Raw genomic sequence first — 25,275 nt, forward strand, 5'->3', positions numbered from 1 at the left:
TGCAATCCATATTTGTATTTTTTTTCTCATGTTTTCAGAAAGAAAAATAATTTCTAGTAGTTGCCTACTTGGCATTAAGGCTTTATATTTCCACGGATTCAAGCATCCTCGCTCTTGTGAGTAGGAAGAGCTGAAGGATATTTCCATGTTATAGATGGGGAAGTTGAAGAAGAAAAACTAAGTAACTCTCAGTCAGCACATGTGAGATTAGAAGCTCACAGTATGCCCGTATCTGGTCCATAAGACCATGTTAACCAAAACAAATGAGGGTGAGCCAGGACACAAGACATTAACCATCCACAGTCCCTAAATTCCTATCCCCATCAATAGATTTTATTATCATTAATTGGGGAAATTTAAGCCCTTATCCCAATCACCTTTGTCTGCTTCCAGAGTGACTCTAGTGTTTGCTCTGCTGAATTAAACAAAACAGAACAAAATAAAACAAAACAAAAACAAAACAAAACAAAACTCTTTTGATGGATGCCACTTAAAAATCTGCCAGTCCCTACCTCATTTGGGTGATCATTATCTAAATGACAAAATATACCACTGTATAAAGTCATTATTTCATAGAAGTACAAAAATGACCTTTGCCAAGCTCTGATAACCATCCAGAGGATCTTTAGCAGGCTCTAAGATTCCACAGGGAAATGGAAGCACCCACAGTGGGATTTGCTAAAGCTGTAGGACCCAGACCCCATGCCACAAGCCCTCAGGCCTCCCCTCCCCTCAGTTGGTCCCCAGCAGTGGGACCAAGGCCCTCTCAGTTTTACTCAGAAGTTTGGACCCCAACTTACGTATTGCTGAATTTCAGAGGTAGTTGCTTCTGGGTTTTTTCCTCATAACGCTTTGCTAAGAGACTTAAGAATTCAGTTTTGAAGACGGATTCAAGAAGACTATCATATTCTTGCTCATGGAGAATAAAAATGTCATCTTGCATGGTGCTGTGAAGAGATTGGACAAACCTAATGAAAGCTGCACTTTTGTTTATTCCATCATCATCATTATTATTGGGAACTGGGGAGGGAAACAAGGGCCTTATTTGTGCTAAGCACGTGCTTTACTACTAAATTACACCTACGGCCCATTATTATTTTTTACTCATTTTTTTAATCCTGTAAGATAGTGCTAGGCCTTTTTTTTTTTTTTTTTTTTGGTAGTACTGGGGATTGAACCCAGGCTTCATGCATGCTTGGTAGGTACTCTACCACTGAGATATGTCTTCCCAGCGCCCTCTTTCATAATCTTCACACAAAACATGCAACAATGAATAAGTAATAAGTTGATGAAATCTATTTTCAAAGGAAGTTTATAGTCCATCAAGAGCATAATCAAAATACTTCTTCCACAAGATTTTAAAATTAAGAATTTAAGGATAATTTAGCCTATATTTTAAAAATCCATTTCTAAATTCAAATTCTATGTTCTGAAGATCATAAAAACCAGAAAGTTATGAACAGAATGTGACTGAAAAGGAATAAGTCCATGTTAAGTTCCATTAGTAGAATTTATGATATGGCTGCCGCTATTGTCATAAATCGAAACCTGAAGAATTATAAGCTTGGTTATCAAAAGGGAAGCCAGCACACTGGGCTTCATTTGCACTTATTAAGAACCTTCTGGCAAACACTGCTTTGCTTAAACTACATGCCAGGTATTACTAGAATGTTCAGACACATCTAAGCACAGAAAGAGGTAAAACAGGTGTACCAACAACAAGCAGGCACAGATCATCACCTTAAGCTGATGAAGTTGGTTGGGCAAGGAAAGAACACACCACTGAAATCGCAGCCTGGACAGGGAAGGACCATGAGCAAACTCATGGCAGGAGTTCCTGGGAGAGTGAAGTGCCAGGCTGAGGCAATCCAGTGCTGGCTGGACTTTGTGAAAACCAACAACACACAATGAGAATCTGTATTACCTAGCTGTTGGCTAGCACCCCAAAGGCTGCATATTATGCAAATTTATAAGTTCCTCCAACTGTTCAATAATAAGATGGAATTTTATTAGGTATTGTTTTTCGAGATATTAAAAATAAATTAGATGAATCAATTTCAGTAAATTGACCATGGTAACATTTTAGTCTTTCTAAGTGCAGGAAATGCCAAATGATGGTTCCTTTAATGACCGGGGACAAGTTGTCCAACATAGGGGCTGTGCTGTTCCTGGGGCTCCTGATACTGCTGCCCCAGTAGGTTTAACTGTGGTTGTGACAAAGGAAAGCATAAGGCGAGTGTATTAAGTGGAGTTCTGGAGCACAGAGAATCTTGGAGACCAGGGATTTTCTTTCCATGTAAAACTATATCTCTTGTGTTCCCTCTGATCAGCCCCATGAACACAAGGTAGGAGTGGGATGTCGTTAGACCGTCAGGTCTTCCTTGGGGGACTATCCCAGGTTTGTCAGGAACCTTCTTCCCTGGGCTAGCATGCAACCAGGGACTGTAGCTGATGGAGCCAGTAGCTAGAGCCATAGACTCTGTCATGATCTGAATGTTCCCTGTGTTCTCCAGTTCATACATTGAAACCTAATGGTTAGTGTAAAGTATTAAAAGGTTGGGTCCTTTAGGAGATAGTGACTTTAAAAAAGGCACAAGGGAGAGCTTGCCCCTCCACTCTTCCACCTTGTGAGATACAACAAAAGGTACCATCTATGAAGCAGAATCAAGACTTCACCAGAATAGGAGTTCATAATCCGCTTGAATCAAATGTATGAAATATGATATGTCAAGAGCTTTGTAACGTTTTGAACAACTAATAATAATAATAATAAAAAGACCTCACCAGACACCAAATCTGTCCTCACCTCAATCTTGGACTTGCAGCCTCCAAAACTAAGGGATAAATTTATTCTTTAAGTATTATCTAGTTCCAGATATTTTGTTATAAGAGGAGGAATGAAATAAGCCTCTCAGTCTTCTTACAGGAATGGAATTTGGTAATCCACAGGAGAAAAAGAGAGTTAAACCAGAACCATGGCACCCAAGGATGTAAAGATACACAAACCACAGGGAAGGAACAGAGTGAACTAGAAGTCCAACACCAACACCAAGGGAAAGGAACTTGGCCCATGTGCGGTCTGTTTAAGAGAATGCCAAAGAGTCTTGGCTGTGAGGTTAGAATACTTTTTGAGCATTTTTGGATGAATAATGACTATTTGGGTGGAGCACTGGCCATTGTTATTACCCCAAGAATTCATTTTCAAACATCCCTAAATCACACCCATGCTTCTTGCCCACTCTTGTGATAGCCAAGGACCAGGGTTTACTGTTGCAATGAAAACAGTGACAACCAGTTGTAAACAACATAGTGTTTTTGTTTCTGTCCTTCAACAATGTATGGAAGCAAATCAAAGCACTGTACCAGTCCTACATCACTTGGGAGACAAGCACATATTCTTCCCTTTTAATGGTTCAACCAGGAAGTTGTACAAGTCACTTCTGGTCACACCCCATCAGACAGAACTATGTCATGTGGCTATACGTAGCTGCTAGGGGGCATGGGAAAACTTTGGGTAAGCTGCTGGCCATTAATCATAGAGAGAAAGAGAGTGAGAGAGAGAGAAAGAAGAAAGAAAAAAAATGTGAATGGGTATGGTGGGACAGTTCACCATCTGTATCTATCTCTTTATTCACAGATATTTCCAAAACTAGAAATTAGAATCTTTCCACAAAGTTTAGAATAATGTGCTTCAGGGGTACTGCCACAAAACTACTATCATCCTCCTGTTTCTGGTCAGGCAAACTCTGGAATTGTCTTCATCACTTCAATTACAGCTCAGACTCAAAAGACAACTAAGAGCTAGTCCCAAGAGTTCTGTTATGGTTTGGATGTGAGGTGTCCCCCAAAAGCTCACGTGTGAGACACAGCAAGAAAGTTTGAGGAAAAATCGGGTTATGAGTCTTGACCTAATCAGTGATTTAATCCTGGTAGGGATTAACGAGTGGTAACTGAAGTGGTAGGGTGTAGCTGGAGAAGATGGCAATTGGGGCCTGGCTTTGGGGTATATATTTGTATCTGGCGAGTGGAGTCTCTCTCCCTGCTTCTTGATCACCATGATGTGAGCTGCTTCCCTCTGCCACACACTCCGCCATGATGTTCAGCCTCATCTCAAGCCCTGAGAAATGGAGCTGGCCTTCTGTGGACTAGGACTTCTGAAACCTTGAGCCTTCAAATAAACTTTCCTCCACTACAGTTGTTCTGGTCAGATCCTTTAGTCACAGCAGTGTGAAAAAGCTGACTTAAACAAGCTCTCCCTAGTCATCTGGAATTAATGAAATAAAATCCAAGTATGCTAGCCCAGGTATAGTAAGACTGTCACATTAGATAGCAAACCCATGTGGTGGGAAAGAGGAAAACAAAAGCATTGGCTTTTGGCCTGTGAGGTGAGAAATAAACTCCTTGCTTTTACGGCCTGACTCAGAGTCCTCTGACACATCTGGACATGTCTGATTTCCTGGTGTACTTTGAGCAAAATGGTGATTGTTCAACAGGGCAAAAGAGCATAAGACAAGTAACCTTGAGAGGCTTAATGTGTTTAGACATTTAAGGAGTTTCATTGCAATATGGAAAAAGAGCAAGCAAACTAAGACTTCAAGGTCAATAAGCATGAATCTGGAAAAGAGATGTGTTTGGACACTTTGACTTCAACCATCAAATTAAAGAACTCCTCCTTTCAGTGACCTGGACTTAAGAGTTACTAAACTCATCTTCACCCAGGCCAGAGTCTCAACTCATTCCCCTCTCCTCAGCCCACGCTCCTGGGTCTGGAAACAAAGGTTGAAGGTTTATTTATTCTAAAAAATCAGACTTATCTTTGGACATCACCCCTGTCTTATTCATATGCACAAGCTACAATTCCTTACAGATGTTTGATGTTGTCCCTTGTGTTGAAAAATCCTCTACTAGTCTCTGGTTTGGCTCTGTCCTTGTTTTTTTTATTCCCCATCATTGTGGCTTATTGAATTGCTGACAACACAAGAAAATCTTTTAATCTCTTAACCATTACATATTCCGCACAAAAGTGTTAGTTACAAAACAGTGAGTAAAATTTTAAAGGAGTTTTATTTAAGTCTCTAAGTTTTACTGGAAGAAATATAGAATAAGAAGGAGAAGGAGAATAAGGACAAGATAAAGCTTGCCCAGAATTCTACTACTCAGAGAAGCCAGGGTCACCAGACTTAGATCCCTCTTAACTTGCCTGAGGAAGCCCAGACATGCAACAGGCCTCAGAACTCTGTGGCTACCTTGGAGAAGTGTCATCTGATCACCTTGGGAAAGGCCCACTCTTCTCCTTCCTCCCCAGGAATATCTATGCTCTATGGGGCACTTTGGTTCTTCTGTTACTCTTTCCAGAACAGAAGGGACTTGCTTGAGGCTGTCCTGGGTCTCCTCCACACCTTAGAAGGAATCCCAGGGCTCCACACAAGGTTTGTGTTCAGTCCAACGTTGTTGACAACATCCATGTTCCCAAAGGTACAGGCTGCAGCGAGTTAAGATTTCAATAATGCTTCGGCTCAGCAGAATAGATAGTGGCATAGGCTGTTCTTATTGCTAGAAAGTTGAGAGCATCTAGGCAATGTAGCATTCTAGGCAAGAACCTTGTGACCAGGAAGCTGGAGCCTGTTGAAGGCACCCCCTTATAGGCTGCTTATCCAATTATAGGTAAGTATTGTTAAATCTTTTGACCCAGACAAGTAGAGCTTTTGGTCTTGGCCTCTGGTGGTCAGCTACTGGAGTGATAAGGAATTATTAGAAGTCCTGTCAGGGAGATCCCCAAATATGAGATTTCCTGGCACCAATCTCAATGATACAATAGTAAAGTCAAGAACATAGGTCATTTTACTCGTAATCATTCTTTTAGCACATTGGTTTTCAAATAAGAGTAAAACCAGGACAAAAATCTTCCTGCTTATTTATATTTGAAATATTGGGGATTAAACCAAGGGCCTTGCATATGCTAGGCACATGTTCTACCACTGAGCTACATCTCCAGTCCTTTTTATTTTGAGGCAGGGTCTCTCTAAGTTGCCCAGGCTGGCCTCCAACTTGTGATCCTCCTGCCTAAACCTCCTGTTGTTGGAACCATGCCCAGTACAAAAAGTAGTTTTTGAAGGATCCTTTAAAACTGATACACAGCCTTCTACCAGCAGAAACCTGAGCCTCAGAAACGAAATGTCTTAACTCAGAGCTCGTGAGCCCCTCCTAATATTCTTGCCCAGTCTCCAATGAAGCATTGCTGGTCTGGTCTAATTTTTATTTATTTGAGAATTTTTCCTATTCAAAGTAACTTGGCATCCCTTTAGGCAACTTTAGTCTTCATCTTTCTTTAAGCTATTGGCCCTATTTCTACCTACTGTGATCCTATACTTTCCTTGCAAATGAAAACTTTAAAAAGCAGACTCTCAACATTTAATGAATACTATATATATTTGGAAAATCCCAGACATATAACAAAGTAGAAGAGTGGAATAAATTGACACATGCTAGCTGGTTTCAGCAATTATTGATCCATGGTTTATCCTGTTTATCTATATATCCATTCTCAACACTTCCACGTATAAACTAGGTTATTTTAAAGCAAAGTGCAAATATTATATTGTTTTTGTCCTCAAATATTTCAGTATATATCATTAAAAGATAAAATCTTTCTATATAAAAATAACTACTATACTCTTACCACACCTTAAAAATGAACAATAAATCCTTCATATCAAATATTCATTTTAGTCACATTTTCCATGGTGCCTACTGATTGTTTTTCAATGACTTATTTGACTGAATAGGGGCTTGTGAGCCCACTCTGCACTAACATTAGTTATGTTTGTTAGAGTTAGAGGTGCCTTAAAGATTAAGCTTGTGGGAAACTTTGATAGTCCTACTGGAGGGGTTCATAAAGGGATTATCAATCCAGCCAACAGTTAAGGAGTTCATAAGGGGATTATCAATCCAGCCAACAGTTAACTAGTGGGTTTCATGCATTCTTGAAAACACATACAGATGTTGTAACTCTTTTCCTGAATTACAAGACAACTGTTAAATTCTCTTGCAATGCCAGCACTGAAGTGTTTTGAGACACATCCACACATTCGCCCACACCTACACCCATACCCATGTTAGGTAGACTAGTACCACAGTTAATTTCTACTTTAGGTTTGATTCTGCAATCACTACCTTCCATCTGGTTGCTTTCCTCAATTGGTTTCTGATTATTGGCCTTATCCAATGAATGAAGGAAATGAGAGGCCAATATTAGTCTTGGTAAGTGTGAGGCACAGTGACTGCAATTTACAGACATTACAAGTTAAAATCACTGAGGCTCTTTTTTTTCCCCCCTTAGAACTAGAACAAGTCTTAGGCTATCCAAGTACCTCATTTGATTCCATCCTCTACAAAGGAAAAGCCACATGGAAGTAAATGATCTTCTAGACCATGAATACTAAGGAGGACAAAGAAAAATAAGCTGGTTTTATCATGAGACATTGTATTTCTGGGGGTCTGTGGGAGAAGGGGAAAATCTGAACTATCTATGAGTACAGATATTCTGTTTGATAAACTTGAAGGATGTGATCAAAGGAAAGTGTTAATGTGCTTGATATAAATGTAGTTTTATTAGAATTATTTCCTATCAGGGCCATCATGAGCCTTGCTCCAGTGGTCTTATGGACTGAAGATAGACCTGGGCAATAACATTAGAAGAACAATAATCACTTTCAGAATAACAGCCACATGTAGCATAGAAGTACGATTCCTTTGGCTTTTAGCTACAGCTAATGTCTAGTACCCACTGCACTGTTCAGTCAACCCAGCTCAGCTGAGGTACAGCAGAGCACATGCCACGTGTGGAGACGGATAGGGAGGAAAGAAAATGAAGTAACAGCTTCCAGTTGGGTTCCTTGGAACCCCAAGGGCAGCCTCAAGGCCCAGCTAGTCAGGAAGGGTGTGGGCAGAAGGTTGTGACCCAGCCAATGAATAGTAGGCTCAAGAAAACCCAAGCAGCATCCAGACATTGTTCTTGAGATCCATGACACTGAGACCTACCTGAGGGGGGGCGGGGGCTGTGAGCAGGATAATGGTGGACTCATCTGCTCAGAATGTCACGCCTGAGTTCACATGTTTTAAACACAGACGCACTGCCCTGCCTAGCCCTTCATCCAGCAACATTAGGGACAGATAGAATCAGACCACACAGCCAAGGCAAGAAAGGACAATGGAAATCTGCTTTAGATTGTCACACTAGGCCAGGGTTTCCAGCCTGGTAGGCTAGATGCCAGACCACTTTTGAAAGCATACCTTTTCCTGAGCACAGCAGATTTATCTTCTAGGTAAACTGAGTTTAGAGAGGGGTCCTGATTCCAGTTACACATGTCCACAAGTGAACAGAACATCACTATTTTGACAGACTTCTGCTGACAAAGGCAGCCTAGCTCTGCGCAGCCCACTCCTCCTCTCTTCTCATTGTTCTGGGTATCAGCACCATTTCTTCTCATCAAAGGGAAGCTACTCAAGTTCAGGGCCTGGGAAACAGGGAGGTCTTCTCACACACAGAAACCCCTATGCCGCAATGAAGCTAGAATATCAGCAGAAAAAGCAAGGGCCCTATCCGAGGTCTGGCAGGAGCAATCATTGCTTCCAAATGCCAGTGAGCCTGCAGCCAATGGGAGCATGTGGTAAAGACTCCCAGGCTACTGGTTATGCAGAATAATCTATGGAAGGCCCAAAGAATCTTCCATTCCAGGATACCTGCTCAGTCTTTGATGGTAAATGGGTCAGGTTTTGAAAATGGGTGGGAGGGCTGGTGGACAGGCCTCTGAACCCTTGGGTCCACTTCAGTAAGAGCAATTGTCCTCTAATTTGTTCCATACACTAGATTTATTTCTAAAATGCCATGGGAACACAGGCTCTGAGTCTTCCTTCATTAGAGGAACTAACCAGAAGGCAACTTTGTCTTGGTATCATATTCTTACCCTATCAGAAGTCCTTGAGACTAAAGTTCAGGTCCTCTTTAAATAGAAAGAAACTTCCATTCTCATCTTGATTTTGACAACTGGGAAGCCAGCCCTGCATTTGGAATAGCAGGTGGAGACGTTGAAGAGAGAGAGGGCAGTTCAGCCTCGGCCCTTCCCCACTCACCTGAGGGACACCGATAAAATCCTCTCCATCTCGATTCTCCGCTTCAGGACTTCTTTCACAAGGCCTTTGTCTGGGCCCTGTTTGACCTTTTCTCTTCCGATTAAGTACATGCACTTTGGGGTGAGAAGCAGGTCTCGCTTCACGCCCTGTAAGGAGAGGAACTTTAAGATGGCAGACAGACATGATCAAAGTGATAACTATCTCCACAACAAGTCACTGTTACCAGCACAGAGGGAAAGCTTCCTTGAGCAGCAAATCTTCACTGTTATTCCACTTACCACCTAACCAGACCCCAAGAGGGAAGAGCCAGCATATATGAAAAACCAGTCCTCCTCACTGAGTGAGACCCCTTTCAGAATAAAAATTATAAAGGGCTGGGGATGTAGCTCAGTGGTAGAGCACCCCTGGGTTCAATACCCAGTACAACAACAACAACAAAATCTATAGTGGACACGATCTGCTTTACCAGAACAGCAAAACCCCAAGTTATTTTTATGTGTTGGCAACTCTCAGAGGTGATGACAGCGTGTACCTTGAACCTCCTGTCATACTTGGTGACGGTGTCAGCAAAGTCAATCTTCTCCCTCTTGCCCACAAACTGCTGGAGTTCCGGGTGCTCTTCCATCCCAATGTAATCCCCAATAAAGTTCCGGTTAATACTGTTTCTTCTTCGCTCCTTCTTGTTCAACAACAGGTCTGAGGCTACCATTCCCAAGAAGGTGGAAAAAGAAGAAGAATCAGTCAGCCAGAAAAAGGAGGAAGATATTTAAGAGTGTAAATACACAAAGAAATCATGAATGACGCAAGATATTTAGCACACAACACTCTATGCCAAATAAAATAGAACTTGTAGCTTCATTTAAGCTCAGATCTACTTGAGATTTGTTAAACAGAGGAAACAAGATGACTAAAATACCTTCTTCTCTCATTTGGACATATTTCTTCCGGGCCACAAATTTACGCCATGATTTCTGTATCACTCGAGCATACCCGTCATACTTTCTCTCTCTCATCTCTTCTAGAAGAAATAACTGTGAATGTAGAGAAAACAAACATGAGCCAATCCACAAAATCTGAACATCACTCTTTTTTAATGTTGTTATTTCAGTGTAGTCGAGGAAAGATAGGAGGAGCAGCTTCTCAGACTCAAGAACAAATATGTAAAATTACTTCGATGACATCTTATCTATGGTAATGATAAATTCTTTAACTACATACTTTTTTCTTCTAATAAAAAGCAATGGGAAATGGTTGAATTTGAGTATGTTATTATAGTTTCTGCCCTGCTTTGCTCAAGGTCTCTGTGACTTGTTCCTCACCTTGATCCGCAGAGGATAGTAGGTGGCCAGATTAAATGAGTTGGCGGAGGCTGCTGGCGGAGGCTGCTGCTGTTGTTGGGTGCTGTGTACAGCCTCGAAATAGAATTTTCTAGCTTCTGCCAGAGTAGAATTGTACTGCCCTACTTTCAGTTCCATGGAAGTCTAGACTTCCTGCCTCACAGGATTCTCCAAGGAGTCACTGGGCCAGGGGATAAGAACCTCAGTGACTGGGGCCCAACTCAGACACTCTAGTTGGAACTTGGATTCACTAAAGAGAGCGGGCATCATTTAGAGGCCTAAATCAGACTCTGGCGGGTCTGAAGAGTCAATTAATACTGACTGCTGTGATGCACTCAACCAGATTTCAGAATACAACAAATAGCTGTAGAGTGCTGAGTGTCCACTGTAGTTAAGAATCATTCTAGACCCTTTATGCAGTTATTTTATTCAACACCTCAACAACTATGTGAGCCACATATCTCCATTTTGCCAACGAGAATATCAAACTGAGATTGGGTGGGGCCAGAAAGCAAACCAAGGTCTTTCAGCCTCTGCCATTCTCCTCCTTATCCAGACATATGAGTCTTACTCAGTAAACCTGCATTTGATCCATTTGTAAAATAGTGGGAAATTTTCTCATTCACCTTGGAAGTGGTTTGCATGATTCTCTAGAAAAAAAGTTAAAAATAAAATAAAAAGGACTGATAGAAACCCAAAGTAAAGATGATGAATAGTCATTGCAAGAATGTTCCAGAAGTAAACAAGTGAAGTTGGTTTGAAGTTGGTTTGTTGTCTCTGTTTATCTGGGTCTGCATTAGGAGCTCCAGTGCTGCCACTCAACTTCTTCTTAGAGCCCCAGATGTGTAGAAACAACATCTCCAAGTGCACATACCCAGGGAAAGGCCACCTAACTCCACAGCCTTCAGTGCTACATGCCATAGGCCTAAGGAGCACATTTCTAACCCAATATGGAATACGTTGTTTACCAACTGGACAGAATGTTTAAAATCTGAGCCCTGTGGTTGCCTGTTATAATGTGTTGATTTTTCTTATCTGTTTTTTGGGTTTCTGGAATAAGTCTTGTTTCCTTCTTATTTCCCAGAACAAGCTTGGGAGCAAAAAAGAGAATACACTTATGACTCAGAGAAAAAAATAAGCAGCAAATAATTTCCAACTTCTGTAGATATTAACTTGGTTTTAGGTTTTGTTTCCAAAAGCCCAGGGCATTTAGAAATCAGGGAAGTTAATGAATAAAGAGACAGAAAAGTCAAAACCATAGACACATGTAACAACAACAAAAACCACTTTGGTGTCTAATATTTAATGTCATTTTTAAAGCTAAACAAGTTATTTTGTGTGTTCAACACTTATTATGGAAGTTAAGGCAAAACCATAAGACAGATTTTTTTTCTTCTATGTAGTTCTTGGTACTGGGGATTGAACACAGGGGAGCTTAACCACTGAGCCACGTCCCCAGCCCTTTTTATGTTTTTATTTTGAGACAGGGTCTCACTAAGTTGCTTAGGACCTTGCTGAGTTCCTGAGGCTGGCTTGGAACTTGTGATCCTCCTGCACAAGGCAGATTTTAAAAACCAACTTTTGTACAAGCATTTGCAAGTCAAGGCTAGATGTGGACTGAAGAGGTTGGGGAAGAGGAAGGTGATGTGTGTGTGTGTGTGTGTGTGTGTGTGTGTGTGTGCAAGTGCATGTGTACATTCACACACATGCGTGGAAAGGTGGGAGAAGGATAATGCAGTGATGGCAGTGAAGCATCTCAAAGGAAGGCAAAGAATACAAGAACCAAAAATAAATCTTGGTTTTGGATATAAATTCCCAAAGCTCAACAGAATCAGAATAAAAATGTATGGAAAATATTGAGGTCGTTTTAATTATATATGAAAATTTAGCAAGTTGAAAAGTAAAAGCGGTATGAAACAACAGAGTTCTGCATTGTACTGACAAATCACTCCATCCCGTTTTAGAAAGAACAGGAACTGCTCTGTGGGTTGCTTAATGGCGTATGACACAACATTTTCATTTTATATTTGGAAATGAAATTGCTGTGAAGCTACAAATAACTCAAAGTAGAAAAATGCTACCACAAACTTTTCATAAACCGGTTCTATTGATGTGTGCCACTTATGTACTTAATGGTCTTTGGTTCACAAAGCCATTCAGCTACAGCTATTATCATCCTGAGCCTCAGGCCCATCCCACAAGGCATGCAGAACAGTGTTCGGTGAGAAGGAAACCCACTGAGAGGCCAGGATTTGCCTAAAGTCAAGTGTTCCTATTTCTTCCACTTTTAAGTTCCCGTATATTTCCCCTTGGTCTGATGACTAATTTTGCCAAGTTCACCACTGACTCTTGAAATGGAGTCTTGTGATAATTTCAGGAACCTCAAGAAATGATGATGTTGAACCTCAGTTCCAGCAATTTTCCCACCTTAAAAAGCAATGCCTTTATTCCATAGCCCCAGAGCTACTAGGGCAGAATTACTAAGGGGCTTTGTTGGATTTCTGCTCAAATGCAGAACTTTCTATGGACATTCACCAAGCTCACAGTGACCACATCCTTATCAGGAAAGATAAAGAAGTTTCCCTAAATTAATCCATATAGAGGACTGCAAAATTTATGAACCATAAAATGCATGTGTTTGAATGCATTACTAGTAAGTATTCATGTTCCGGAGACCTGAGATTTCTCCTCCAATCTATTCTCCTTGAAGTCCTTCCCCAGCTCTCTCATGGTCTTCCAAGTACAATCCTAGGAATTCCCATCCTGGATTCCATTCCACCCTTCAGGAAGAACCTAAGCTTGTTTATCTGGCCTGTTTGTCACCGAGAGGAAGATGCAGAATTGACCAAGCCTCCTTTATGACTCAAAGAAGTCTCTTCTCAGCTTAAACATTATGAATAACTATGGGGCACTTTCTGTCTGAGGTACCCAGTGCATACTGGCAAACAGAACAGAGTCCCTGCCCTGAAAGAGATTGCCACCTAGCAGGGGAAAGCAATAGCAAGTGACAAAACAAGCCAGTCTGTGGGAGACACCTTTTTATATATGCCAAATGCTCTGAAGGAAGTGAATAGAGCTGTGATAGCTAGAAAGGGGCAGGAGTGTGGGAAATGACCCACCTGGATTGGGAAGAGAGGGAGGGTTCTGTGAGATGATGGATGAGGAACAGCAGCCAGCCCCATGGTGCTGTGCAGGAGAGGGATTGTGGGGAGGTGGTCGGGTACTCACAGACTCAGGGGCTTTGATGAACACTTTACTCCTCCCCAGCTGGAACTGGTCGCTGTCCATGTTGACAGACTGCAGCAAGTGGAGGACGCCTTGCTTTTCATCTCCTCTCCACACAGGCCAGGTGGCTTTGGTCAGAATGGCATACCTGTGAGGACAGTCAGGAAGAGAACAGACTCAGGTTGGGCCACCTGGACTCTGTGTGGAGTGAGGCAGCAAGAGCCCTGCTGTCACCGAGGTATTGGGAATCCACTCACTTCCACTCAGAGCTACAGGAATGGACCTCAACGACCAGAAAAATCCCTCAAGTCTGAGATGCCCATCACAGAGCTTTCTCCTACGCCCTCCCTATCCCATGGTTTCCATGTTAACATCCTGATGAAAATCAGCATTCCCGTTTTATCACTGACTGTCTAAAAATAGCCCTGCTGAAGGTCACTTGTGACACTCTTCAGGCAAAAATAAATTGTCTTTTTTCGATACTAATCTCTCCTGATTTCATAGCACAATCAATGCAAAGAATTTTACAAAGCTCCCTACAAGCAACTGTTATAACTACTGTTCACCAACTTTTAGCCTGGACATTCTGTGCGTCCTTAGTCATAGGGCCAGAATGACCTGATCGTGGCCATCTCTGACCTCACCTCTTCTGCTCTGCTTTTGACTCACTACGTTCCTTCAAAGCGCGCCCTCTTCTTCACACACACCAAACTTTTTCCCTCCCCCACAGCTTTTGCCCATGCTGTGCTGTTCTCCTAACTCCTCGCTTGGCTGGCTTCTCCTACTCAGGGTGACACAGCTTCAGGAACACTTCCAGACAGACCTTCTCGGGCCTCCTAATCAAAAATTACTCCCCTGATATTTTCTCTGATAGCAAATAGCGTTTTTCCTTCATGCCATGTACCATCATTCATAATTATATTACTATTGGTGTTGACCTGTTGATATATGCTTCCCCTATGAAGATGACAGCCCCATGAGTGGATGACCCATTTGTGTGGCCCAGAGTGCACAGGCAGCACCTAAGTAATGCCTGGCACACAGCAGGAAAAACTAACATGAATGGCTAGCACGCAAGGCCTGCTCTCTCTGCATCGAGTGCTATGATTGGTGCTTTAGATGCATGATCTCATTTTAATATTATAGCAAATTACTATTACAATTATGTTGAAGGTGACATAACTGAGGAGAGAGAAGCACATTATAGGATATAAAATACAGAAGGAAACTTCAGAGGAGTGTGCAGGTGGGCAGTTGGCAGGTGTGGCCTTGGTCCACACACACTTATGGCATAGGCCTTGAGAACCATGGCCCTGTTTATTTCCAGAAACTACTATCAGGATTAGACTGACTTATGGCAGCCAAGGGAGAAGGGAAAAGACTGGCCCTGCCTTCAGGGTCTAGGACTCAAGGGGAGCTGGTTGGGACTAAGGTGATTCTAAAAGCCCACACTGCTCCCACTAAGAGCCTCCCCCTAATATTGTCTGATGATATATTAATTTCCTGGAGAAGTAAATCCTCTTGTTTCCTAATTAGAGATAAAAAGCTTAAAAGTAAAAATGCCTAGTTGAAGTTATGCATTAACGTGAATAAACTTCATATGTAATGATGTTGATTCAACAAATTAAGCCACACGGAAATGACTGATAGCAGAATCTTTCTAGATGTGATTGGAAGAGTTATAAAAAGGTAAGAAGGAACTGGCAATCTACATGAATGAGGGGGAAGGGCTCAGGGAGGGTAAGGAAAAGAAAGAAAAGATTCAACCTCTAAGGTAACAAATGTCTAAGATTGCAATTTTGCCTGGATTGATCTAATCAAAATTTTGCACTAAAGAACTTATATCATGCAACTGCCAATCGGTCTCTCTATTGCAATTCACCTTTCTTTCCCTATGAAAATAATGCTGGGTTTCTCTTATTTGGTCTCTTTTATGGTAAGAAACTCTGCAGAAATTTTCTGTCTCATTCTGACAAGGCCTCCAGTGGTGGGTGAGAGTCTTCAGAACACATGGGAGTTGCCTGGTTCTACCTGTGCTTTCATGAAGCGTGATACATCCTTACCCCAACCCTTTGGTTTCCATGGAGAGAGCAAGGTATAATTCTAGCACAATGTCTCCACCTAGTTCACTCTCTAACTCCAGGATAGAGTGGCTGGACAGGCAGTTACACAAGGTAAGAGTCACACTACCTGATACCTGTGATAATTTTGGAGAGATGATGGTAATGGCCTATACTCCTTGATCAAGCATTCTCACTTTAAAACTCAACTATGCCAATGTTTTCTCTGAAGGCCTTTGAGCTGGTTGTTCTCTCTACCTGGAATTCTCTAGGCTGCCCTTAGACTGATAGGTTCCTTGTTACCTCTTGAGTCACTGATCCAATGGTTCCTTCTCAGAAGAAATACAGCATAGATCCCAGTGACCTCTAGTTGCTGGTCCTCGGGTTTTAAGGATGTTTGGAAGCAAAAACATAAGAATCCTGGCAACCAGCAGGCAGCTCTCTACCACTCCACACCATCCTACTCTTTCTTTTCTCTAGTCCACAGCATAAAATGCCTTTTCAACAACCCCACATTCTAAAAGACTGGGTCAAGGCCAAGGTCAAGGGAAGGATGCTTGTGAGGAAGCAGAAATTGTGCAAAAGATAACCTTTGCAAGTCTTTGTATTTCTACAACATTTTTCTTCCTATGGATCAGAAACAATATTTGGGATTGTTTCTTCCATCTATATTAAGGAATACATACTGCCTAGCTCAAATAGGTATTTTCTGAAGAATTTAAAGGTATATTCCCAAGCCAAAACTCCATGTGACAGCCATTGCTAACAGTTTTTTAAACACTTTCTAAAGGTATGAAAGTTCAAGTGGGAAGGTGGTGAAAGTGTTCTTCCTACTGCTTAAAGCTGTTCAGGGCTGACTTCCAAGAGCACATGGCTGATGAAAAGGGGAATTAAAGCATCTTTTGAACTTTTACTCTCTAACACTCAGTCAAAAGGGATGGTCTTGATAAAAATAAAGGCTTTTCTAGAGGAACAAAAAAAGAACACACTCTAAATATACATGTTATTTTCTAAGCTACCTTAGGTAGTGTTGGAAACATTGCTCTATTTAGGCCTGTGGCCTTCTTTCTAGGCAGGGGTGGATAATATATGCTGATGTGGATAGTTGTGGTGGGTATTAATAGATCCTTTTCCTCAGGTTTTACTTTCTATGGATACCTAAGAAGTAAACTTATAAATGAAGCCTTTTGTCTCAGGCTTGGAGAGAATAAAAGAACGAAATGGTTCATTTACTTGTAGAGTCTCACTGGCTGAGAAAGTCATGGCCATCTCTAGAAGAATTCTGAGAGATTCCATACTCCTTATGGAAAAGAGTGTTGTCTCTAGAGAAATATTACCTATCATTGACATATCTGGACTGCAAGTCAGTTTTTAGTGGACCATTTAAATAATTTTTTTATAATACTGTGAAAATGTACTTTTTTTTTTGGAAAAGCAATGGCCTTTCAAATATTATTTTGATTTAAGAAATCAAATCTACTACTACTTTCCCAGTAGTATCAAATTAAGAGAAGTATGACAGCAATAAAAGATTCTGCTTTTATAAGACAGGACTATTTGTCTCTTCTGAAAGTCCACAGCAGGAGGGCAAATAATAGAAGCATCCAAGAATAGAATCACTTTAATGAAAGTTTCTCAACACAAGCGGCACAACAGTTTTCACCAAATGCCACTGACTGTGAGGCATACCACAAAGTACTGTGTAAGGCACTTGAGAGAAGCCTAGATATGATGATCAACAGTTCACTTAAGAAGCTACTGCAAACAAGTCACATAGTCTGCTCAGGGTCCCTTAAACAAGTAAGACCTGGAGCATTCCTAAAAGGAGAAGATGGACTGCCTGCTCTCCCAAGATGCCAAAACTTGTATACTTGCATGTGGAAGTCAAATTGGTTGGTTGGTTTTTTTAGATAAAATGGAAAGAAGGAAGTCTTTCAGTTTTTAACTGAAAAAGAGAAATTGCAAGTGTCAAATAGAGATTTTAGGTACATGAAATATATTAGAAGATTTAAAATTTGTAAAATTAAAACTACTGAAGTCAGGCCCTTCTGAATTAGGGAAAGATAGCAGGAAATCCTTTTTCATGTACTCTTTCCTATAGTTGATCTTTTTCTCTTAATTAAAAAAAAGTTATTTTCAAAGAAATGCTGTTTTACAAAAATGCTGTGGCCCTGGGGAATATCAGGCAAGGCCTGAATACACTTTGGGTTGTCACAACAGGGAGGGGGCTGCATTCCTGGCATCTGGTGGGTAGAGGCTAAGACATCCTACAATACACAGGACAACTTCCCTCAACAAAAGTCATCCAGCCCAAGATGTCAGTAGCTACAGCTGAGAAATGCTATTCTAGTGTTACTGACCAATTTAAGGAAGACTCAAGTCTTATAACTAACATGTAAGTTGTTCCTCAGCCAATGAGTGGTGCTGTAGTGACATAAGAATCTCTATAGATTTAAGTTTCTCAACTCCCTACTTACTTCTCTCATACAGTCCTGCTTACACTATTGGTGTATTGGCACTTTTACTTCAGAAATCAGAGAGGGTGAATTTTTTTTCTTTTTTTTTTATATACAGTTGTGTGTAATGATGATTTGTTGTGATGTATTTGTATGTGTACACAATATAATAATATAATTTGGCCAATATCACTCTCCAGAGAATAAATTTTATTCCTGGTCTAACTCACTCCTAAAATCATCAGGAAACTTGCCTGTGTGGGAACTGAGGCAACGGGACTTTGTCGTATGTAATGATAAGCCCTTTAATAAAGCCTCCAGCTGGGGTCAGCTGCCCTAATCTACCACTTAGGAAGAACTTCCAAAAGTTCTTTCCAGAAGAACTATCTTATTAGAACTTATTGGAGGTACTAGACTTCAAAGATCACATTTGAGTTCTTCCCCAGGCTGCAAGTTCTTTGTTACACTAAATTTGAATTTTAAAAAATCCTTACATCCTGCCTCTGTATCATATATCAAGAAGATGTAAATGTTTTCTGATTTAGATGATAGATTTGGATTATATCTCCTTTTTTAAACTTCCCTATTTATTAAGGGAAATTAAATAACTGTACAATAGTAGAACTCCTCAGAATCATTAGAGAAGTTAGAATGACATTATATCTTAAGGACATTCAATTTTATCCTTTTCAAAAACAAGCAACATAAAATAAGAACATTTAAGTATAGGTCCTGCCTAATAGACTATAAGGAAAATATAAAAATAGGTTTAAATTTAAACATGAATTGTACAAAATTTTGAATTTAAATACTTTAAGCTCATTCCTAACGTAGGCTAAATATTTTCCTGCAGTTGCTTTCATACTGTTGACTTGCTCAGTTAAGTTAAACCTCAGCCATTCCTACGTCACAATTATCATGAATTCATGAACTTTGGCTGAATTCATGAATAGCCTACCAAACACTGATGGCTATTGATGAATTCTACCATGAGTAATGGTTAAAAAATATTCTATTACAACTCTGTAATAAACAGACAAAAAGCCCTTAAAAAATGGGCAAAGGACTTGGACAGAATTTTCTTCAAAGAGGAAATACAAATGGCCAATAAGCACATAAAAAGATACCACTGAATATCATTTACCATCTGGGAAATGCAAATCTAAACCACAATGAGATACCACTTCACACCCACTAGGAGGCTTAGTCAGATATTAGCATATGTTGACAAGGATCAGGATCAATCGGAACCCTCAAATACTGCGGGTGGGAATGTGAAGTGGTGCCTTGCTTCAGAAAAGAACCTGGCAGCTCGTCAAAGAGGTTAAACATAGAGTTACCAAATGAATCAGCAAGTCCACTTTTAGGTACATTCCCAAGAGAAATGAAAACACATGTCCACACAAAGACTTGTACATGAATTTTCATAGCAGCATTATTCACAAGTGGAAACAATCCTTTACCAATTGATGAATGAACAAGTAAAATGTGCTCCATCCGCACAACAGAATACATTCTGCAATAGATAGGAATGACGTGCAGAAGGCTACACATGGTTGAATCTTGAAAACGCTCTGCTAAGTGAAAGAAGCCAGGCACAAGAACTCATATCAGATTGTTTTTAGGAAAAGCCCAACATAGACAAATCTAGAGTTATGGGAAGTAGAACAGTGGGTGTGTGTAGGGGTCAGGGAAGAACTGAAGGTTGGCAACTAAAGAGCATGAGACATCTTTTCAAGGTAGGAGTATGCTCTAGTTAATTGTGATGGATACGCAACTCAGCGGATGTAGTAAATGTGTTGATTCATGTACTTTAAGTGGGTGGACTCCATGTGATTATATCTCAATAAACTTGTTTACATAAAATAAAGTTCAGAATCACTGGTGCGTAATGCACCTACCTCTGTAGGAATTTCTGGAAGATTCGCCGATAGGCATAGCCAGCTCTTCTCACTCGGATGTTTTCTTTCAGACCCAGATATTCCACTTGATGTTTTACCCTACAAAAGAGAAAATGGCACCTGTCTTTACTGGAGAATCTTTGATTCCTCTATATTCTTACCAACCAACCTCCTTGACTCCCAGTTCCAATCTGCAGGAAAACATGTTAAAAAGACATAATTTATAGTGTTCAGATACTAAGCTGGCCTCTCAGATCACATATTAATTTTTAAAATGTTGCAGAACATTGCAATTATATAAGAGGATATTACTTATCGATTTCAAACACTAATAGTAAAATAAAAACTCAAAGCCAGGTGTGATGGTGCACATCTGTAGTCCCAGCTAATTGGGAGGCTAAAGTCAGAGAATTGCTTAAGCCCAGGAGTTCCAGACCAGCATGGGCAACATAACAAGACGTCATCTCAAAAAATAAAAACAAATAAAGCCCCATAAACCTGTTACCTGAATTGTGAACAAAAATATTGTTTTTTCAAGACTAGAGGCTAGAACTTTTAAGTTTAAGTTTTGAATTAAATTATACTGGAGGGATTTTTTTTTTTTTTTTTTGTACCAGGGAGTGAACCCAGGAGTGCTTAACCACTGAGCCACATCCCCAGCTCTTTCTATGTTTTCTTTGACACAGGGCCTTGTTAATTTGCTGTGGATGGCTTTGAACTCACAATTCCTCTTGCCTCAGCCTCCCAAGTTGCTGGGTTTACAGGAATGTGCTAGAACTGTTTTGTTACTGAATCTTAAGTTCTGACATTGACTCTAGGATTAATAATGATCCTATTGTTCTAGGATTTTTCTAATGCAAGTTAAGAAAGGTATATGAAGCTATTAATTTCAAATGCTTAAGTTAAAATGGTTCAAAATAGATTTGAATCATAGTTTTGGCTGGTTTTTATGAAAATGAATCTCTAGCAGTGTATTTTGGAAAGTGGATGCAGAGTACCGGTAGGTGGATATTGCCACACATGCAATTTTCCTATCAGAACACAAGCCCCCCGCCCTATGCCTTGGTTTAAGAGGCCTGGCAGGTCTGGGAAGATGTGGGGCATGTACATTGTGAAAACCCATCCTTCGATGAACAGCAGTTTCCTGAACACCCACAGATAGGTTTTGAACACTTGTCTGATCATCCACTCTGGAGAAAAAAATTGGGCCTGGGCTGCATCTGATGCAAGCTGGCAGAACAGATACTTGGACACATGGTAGTTTAGAAAATTAGAAATTAAAAGGAAAATCTCTTTTGAAGATGGGATATGGGAATTGTGCTTTGGTAGGAAGGTAGCCCCCTCACGATCCCTATTTGGTACATTTGGTCAACCACACTAATGATGGATTCCAGAGAATGGATTCACATGAATGCTGAAAAAACCATTAGAAGCCTCCTCACTCCAGTTTCACACAGGGTCCTGACAGCTGTCTCTCCAGCAAGGCTTTTATGGAAACCATATTCCCAAATAAGCCTCATACCTGTGCCCCCAAGAGGAACACTATGATTCCTTCCCCACAGCCAGGACAGTGGGGAAGAGCCCGAACTCTGGAGCTGGTTGCTGTGCACCCGTGATTCTGCTGCTATGTAGCCTCTCTGTGCCTCTGTTACCTCATCTATAAAATGAGGATGCTAATAAATTACTAGCTGAGTACCTTCCCTATAAGTCACTTAGTTCCTGTCATGAGTGATGTAAAGCTGCAATTATTCTAGTACATTCCCAACTACAATAAGTAAACCAGGATGGGAGAATAGACAAGGAAATGGATTTTTCACACAGTGGGATTCTTAGAAGCAGTGTTTCATGCCTCAACCAGAAGGATGAGTTGAATTTATCATGTGCAGAGGACAATGAAGAGAGCCCACAAAAGGCAAGTCTACAGAATGGGGTGATGGGAGGTGAAGACAGGGATGATGAAGCTAGAAGCAGAGAGAGATTTGCATGGGAAGGATGAGGTGTCACAGTGAGGGATGTTTAAAGAGCCTCCAGTCAGACTTCCTTGAGCTGACATCCAGACAGGTTGACTCCTTCAAGATGACTAACTTTTAAAAAGTCCTCATATGAAACAATCAATATTTAATATCCACATTTGCCTGGATAAGTCACACACACACACACATACACACACACACACACACACACACACACACACACACAGATGTGGCAGGGGTGGAGGGAGAGATCTATTTAACTAAAGTGGCTGAAATCTGATGCTGGAAAATAATTAAATTTCCATTCTTCTGTCCTCCAAATCTGAAACTCACCACTGACCTTTTCTCCACACAAAACGCCTGTTTCCAATGTTTGCTCATTTTACAGTACTTCTTGAAAATGCCAGCATCAGGCCAAGATGCCAAGACAGGGACATACCACCCATTGATTCAGAAAGACACATGCCTTTCCCATGAATCAGTTTCAAATGCTGTTTCATTCACCATTTTTTCCCCACCTTCAGGAAATTTTCTTTTAGAAATTTCCTTCAGCAGGACAATCAGTCTAACAAATCCTATAATGTTTACAATTTTATATCACTAAAGGACCCAAGTTAATTTTTGCACATTCCTAGAGCACTGTCATCTCCTCAGTAGACACTGGCCAGACACCACCCCGTTGTTCTCCTGGTTGTGCCATTCCTGTCTCTAGGGAGGGATCCTCTCCAAGGCTGTCCTCGGCCATTAACTCAAGTCGGCCAAGGCCTGGGAACTTCACGAGGGCAGCAATTCTGAATCCAGGGCAAGCAACTTTGCCAGAAACCAAACAAAAACACATTTGCAACAGGAAAAGAAAAAACCCCACACCCCACAAACTTGTTGAATGAGCAACTCTCTCTGCAGAGAGCTTAATTAAGCGTGTAACCCCTGCCAACGACACACAGTGCCCTCTCACGGCCCTGCATCCACGCTCACTGGTGGAGTGAAACCATCTGCTGACAAATCTGTCCCAGGATTGAGGAGGGGAGTCCCAGGAATCGATCCTACTGAAACACACATCAACACTGACCACCTCACTCCTGACCATCTTTAAATCCATTTACATGACTTCTTATCGTGGTCTTTGCTGAAATTCAAATAAAGGGAGTTACTAAAGAAAGTTAAAAAGAAAGAAAGTATAGGAAAGCCTTATGAGGATTTACTAATAAAATGCATCACACTGTCTTACTTTCAGCATTTTCTGATATTCCAATAAATCAGGCTGAGATTTATGACAAGGTAGAATCAGGGTTAGGGAACTTGTGAGCAGTAGCTACTGAACTACTTCCAAATCAAAGGGGCTTTTGGCAGAGCTAACTATGTGGACTAGGGCAGGGTGTGCTGGGCAGGGTGCTGCATTTATAGGGCAAAAATATATTTTTATTTAAGATTATTTGCTCCAACGAGAAGACGGGTAGTTTGAAATGGGCAAAGAGTGGGCTAACATGCCCATTCGAAATACCTTGGCTCCCAAGACTCTTGTAATTTATTTCTGAGATTGCCTATGATATCTTGTGTGTATGTCTGTGCATGTGGTGGGGGTGGGGAGACCAGAAGTGCCCACACAGGTGTGGAAGGGGTAGGTGTTAAGAGTGATATGGAAACAGAGCAGACTGACCATAGCAAGAGATCTTCAAAGTGCTCATTCTGTCAGAATGGAGATCCTATTCTAGACTGACCCTCTTAGTGTAAAAGACCAAGAAATTGAGTGGGGAGGGGATATAGTAATTAGTGATAGACCAGCACCAGGACACAGTTCCTCCAAACCCTGTGTAGCCCCTGGCTCAAGACCAAAGGTTCTCAAGATGTGATGTATCATAGGTCACCATCATCAGCATGTTTTTTAAAAAATGCACATCCCTGGGCCCCTCCTCAGAGCCACAAAATCAGAAACCCTGGAAGTGGGGCCCAGCAATCTGAGGGGTTTTTTGTTTTGTTTGGTACCAGGGATTGAACCCAGGAGCGCTTAACCACTGAGCCACATGCCCAGCTCTTTTCATTTTTTATTTTGAGGCAGGATCTTGTTAGTTGCTTAAGGCCTCACTAAGTTGCCGAGGCTGGCTTGAACTTGCAGTTCTCCTGCCTTAGACTCTCAAGCCTCTGGGATTTCAGGCATGTCCCACAATGCCCAGCAAGTTATCTGAGTTTTAACAAGCTCTTCAGGGGGTTCCTAAGCACACTCAAGTTTGAGAAACAGTGTAGAAAAGCAAAAGATGTTTTCAATCTTCAGGAGGAAAGAGATGATAATGATGCTACTAGAGTCTTGGCCTTAAAGGAGAAACTGAAATGCACATTTCAGAAAAGTGAAGAATAAATTAGCATGCCCAGGTCAATACCCAAGAAGGGAAATGATCAAATTCCATGTCTCAGAGGCACTGCTTAAAGAACAGGGTGATTAGCTCATGCAAGAGAAGATCCAAAGGCTGGGGCTATAGCTCATTGGTAGAGGGCTTGCCTTGCATGCACAAGGTCCTGGTTCAATCCCCAGCACTATCCGAAAAAAGAAAAAAGAGAGAGAGAGAGAGAGAAGAACCAAGAGAACCGTGATAGTGGCTTTGAAGCAACAGGAGAGCTAGCAAGTAGAAAAATAATGAGAAGCAGTGAGGAAGTATCTCAGTAGAGCGCTCGCCTAGCATGCGTGAGGTTCTAGGTTCAATCCCTAGTATTGCAAGAAAAAGAAAAAAAAAGTAGTGAGGATAATGTAGAGAGTGGGATTAGGACAACAGTGAGTTAGAGAAGGTCAGTAGAGCGCGCTGAGTAAGACTTGCCCAAAGGTGGGTTCATCACCTGAGGAGTGAGTTTCTCATCAGAGGCTGACAGGAGAAATCTCATACCACACTAAATTGAAGAATTTCAGAAATCAAATGGAAGAGAGGCTATAGGAACATGCATCTATAGATGAGCTTACTCAGAAAGACCATGACATGGCAGGGCAGAAGCTCTTACACCAGAGTAGCAGCAGGGCTCTTAAAATGAGAAGACAGAATCAGACTGCATCATGGCATGCTAGACGGAAAGAAAGACCTTCAGATAATGACTATGTGGCCTGCGTGGGTGGAGATTTTTGGTTTTTTTAACTATCTTTTCCCTCTTATAAAGGAACAAATATTTATTATCTGCCATTGCTGATGGAGGATCCTTCTAGTAGGGTG

General features: G+C 41.1%; 1 protein-coding gene across 1 annotated transcript in view; it reads right to left on the minus strand.

The window, feature by feature from the left end:
* Myo1e (myosin IE) overlaps positions 1-25,275 on the minus strand; it is a 191,121-nt gene that overhangs the window by 24,672 nt on the left and 141,174 nt on the right. Inside the window, exons 18-23 of the mRNA XM_026384866.2 lie at positions 20,112-20,210; positions 13,698-13,842; positions 10,049-10,163; positions 9,665-9,834; positions 9,133-9,278; positions 801-947 (exon numbers count right to left, since the gene is read on the minus strand). Coding sequence (XP_026240651.1) covers positions 801-947; positions 9,133-9,278; positions 9,665-9,834; positions 10,049-10,163; positions 13,698-13,842; positions 20,112-20,210 — 822 coding nt within the window. The remainder of the gene's footprint in view (positions 1-800; positions 948-9,132; positions 9,279-9,664; positions 9,835-10,048; positions 10,164-13,697; positions 13,843-20,111; positions 20,211-25,275) is intronic.

Source organism: Urocitellus parryii, chromosome 6, assembly GCF_045843805.1.
Source record: "Urocitellus parryii isolate mUroPar1 chromosome 6, mUroPar1.hap1, whole genome shotgun sequence".
In the NCBI taxonomy this organism is placed as follows: domain Eukaryota; kingdom Metazoa; phylum Chordata; class Mammalia; order Rodentia; family Sciuridae; genus Urocitellus; species Urocitellus parryii.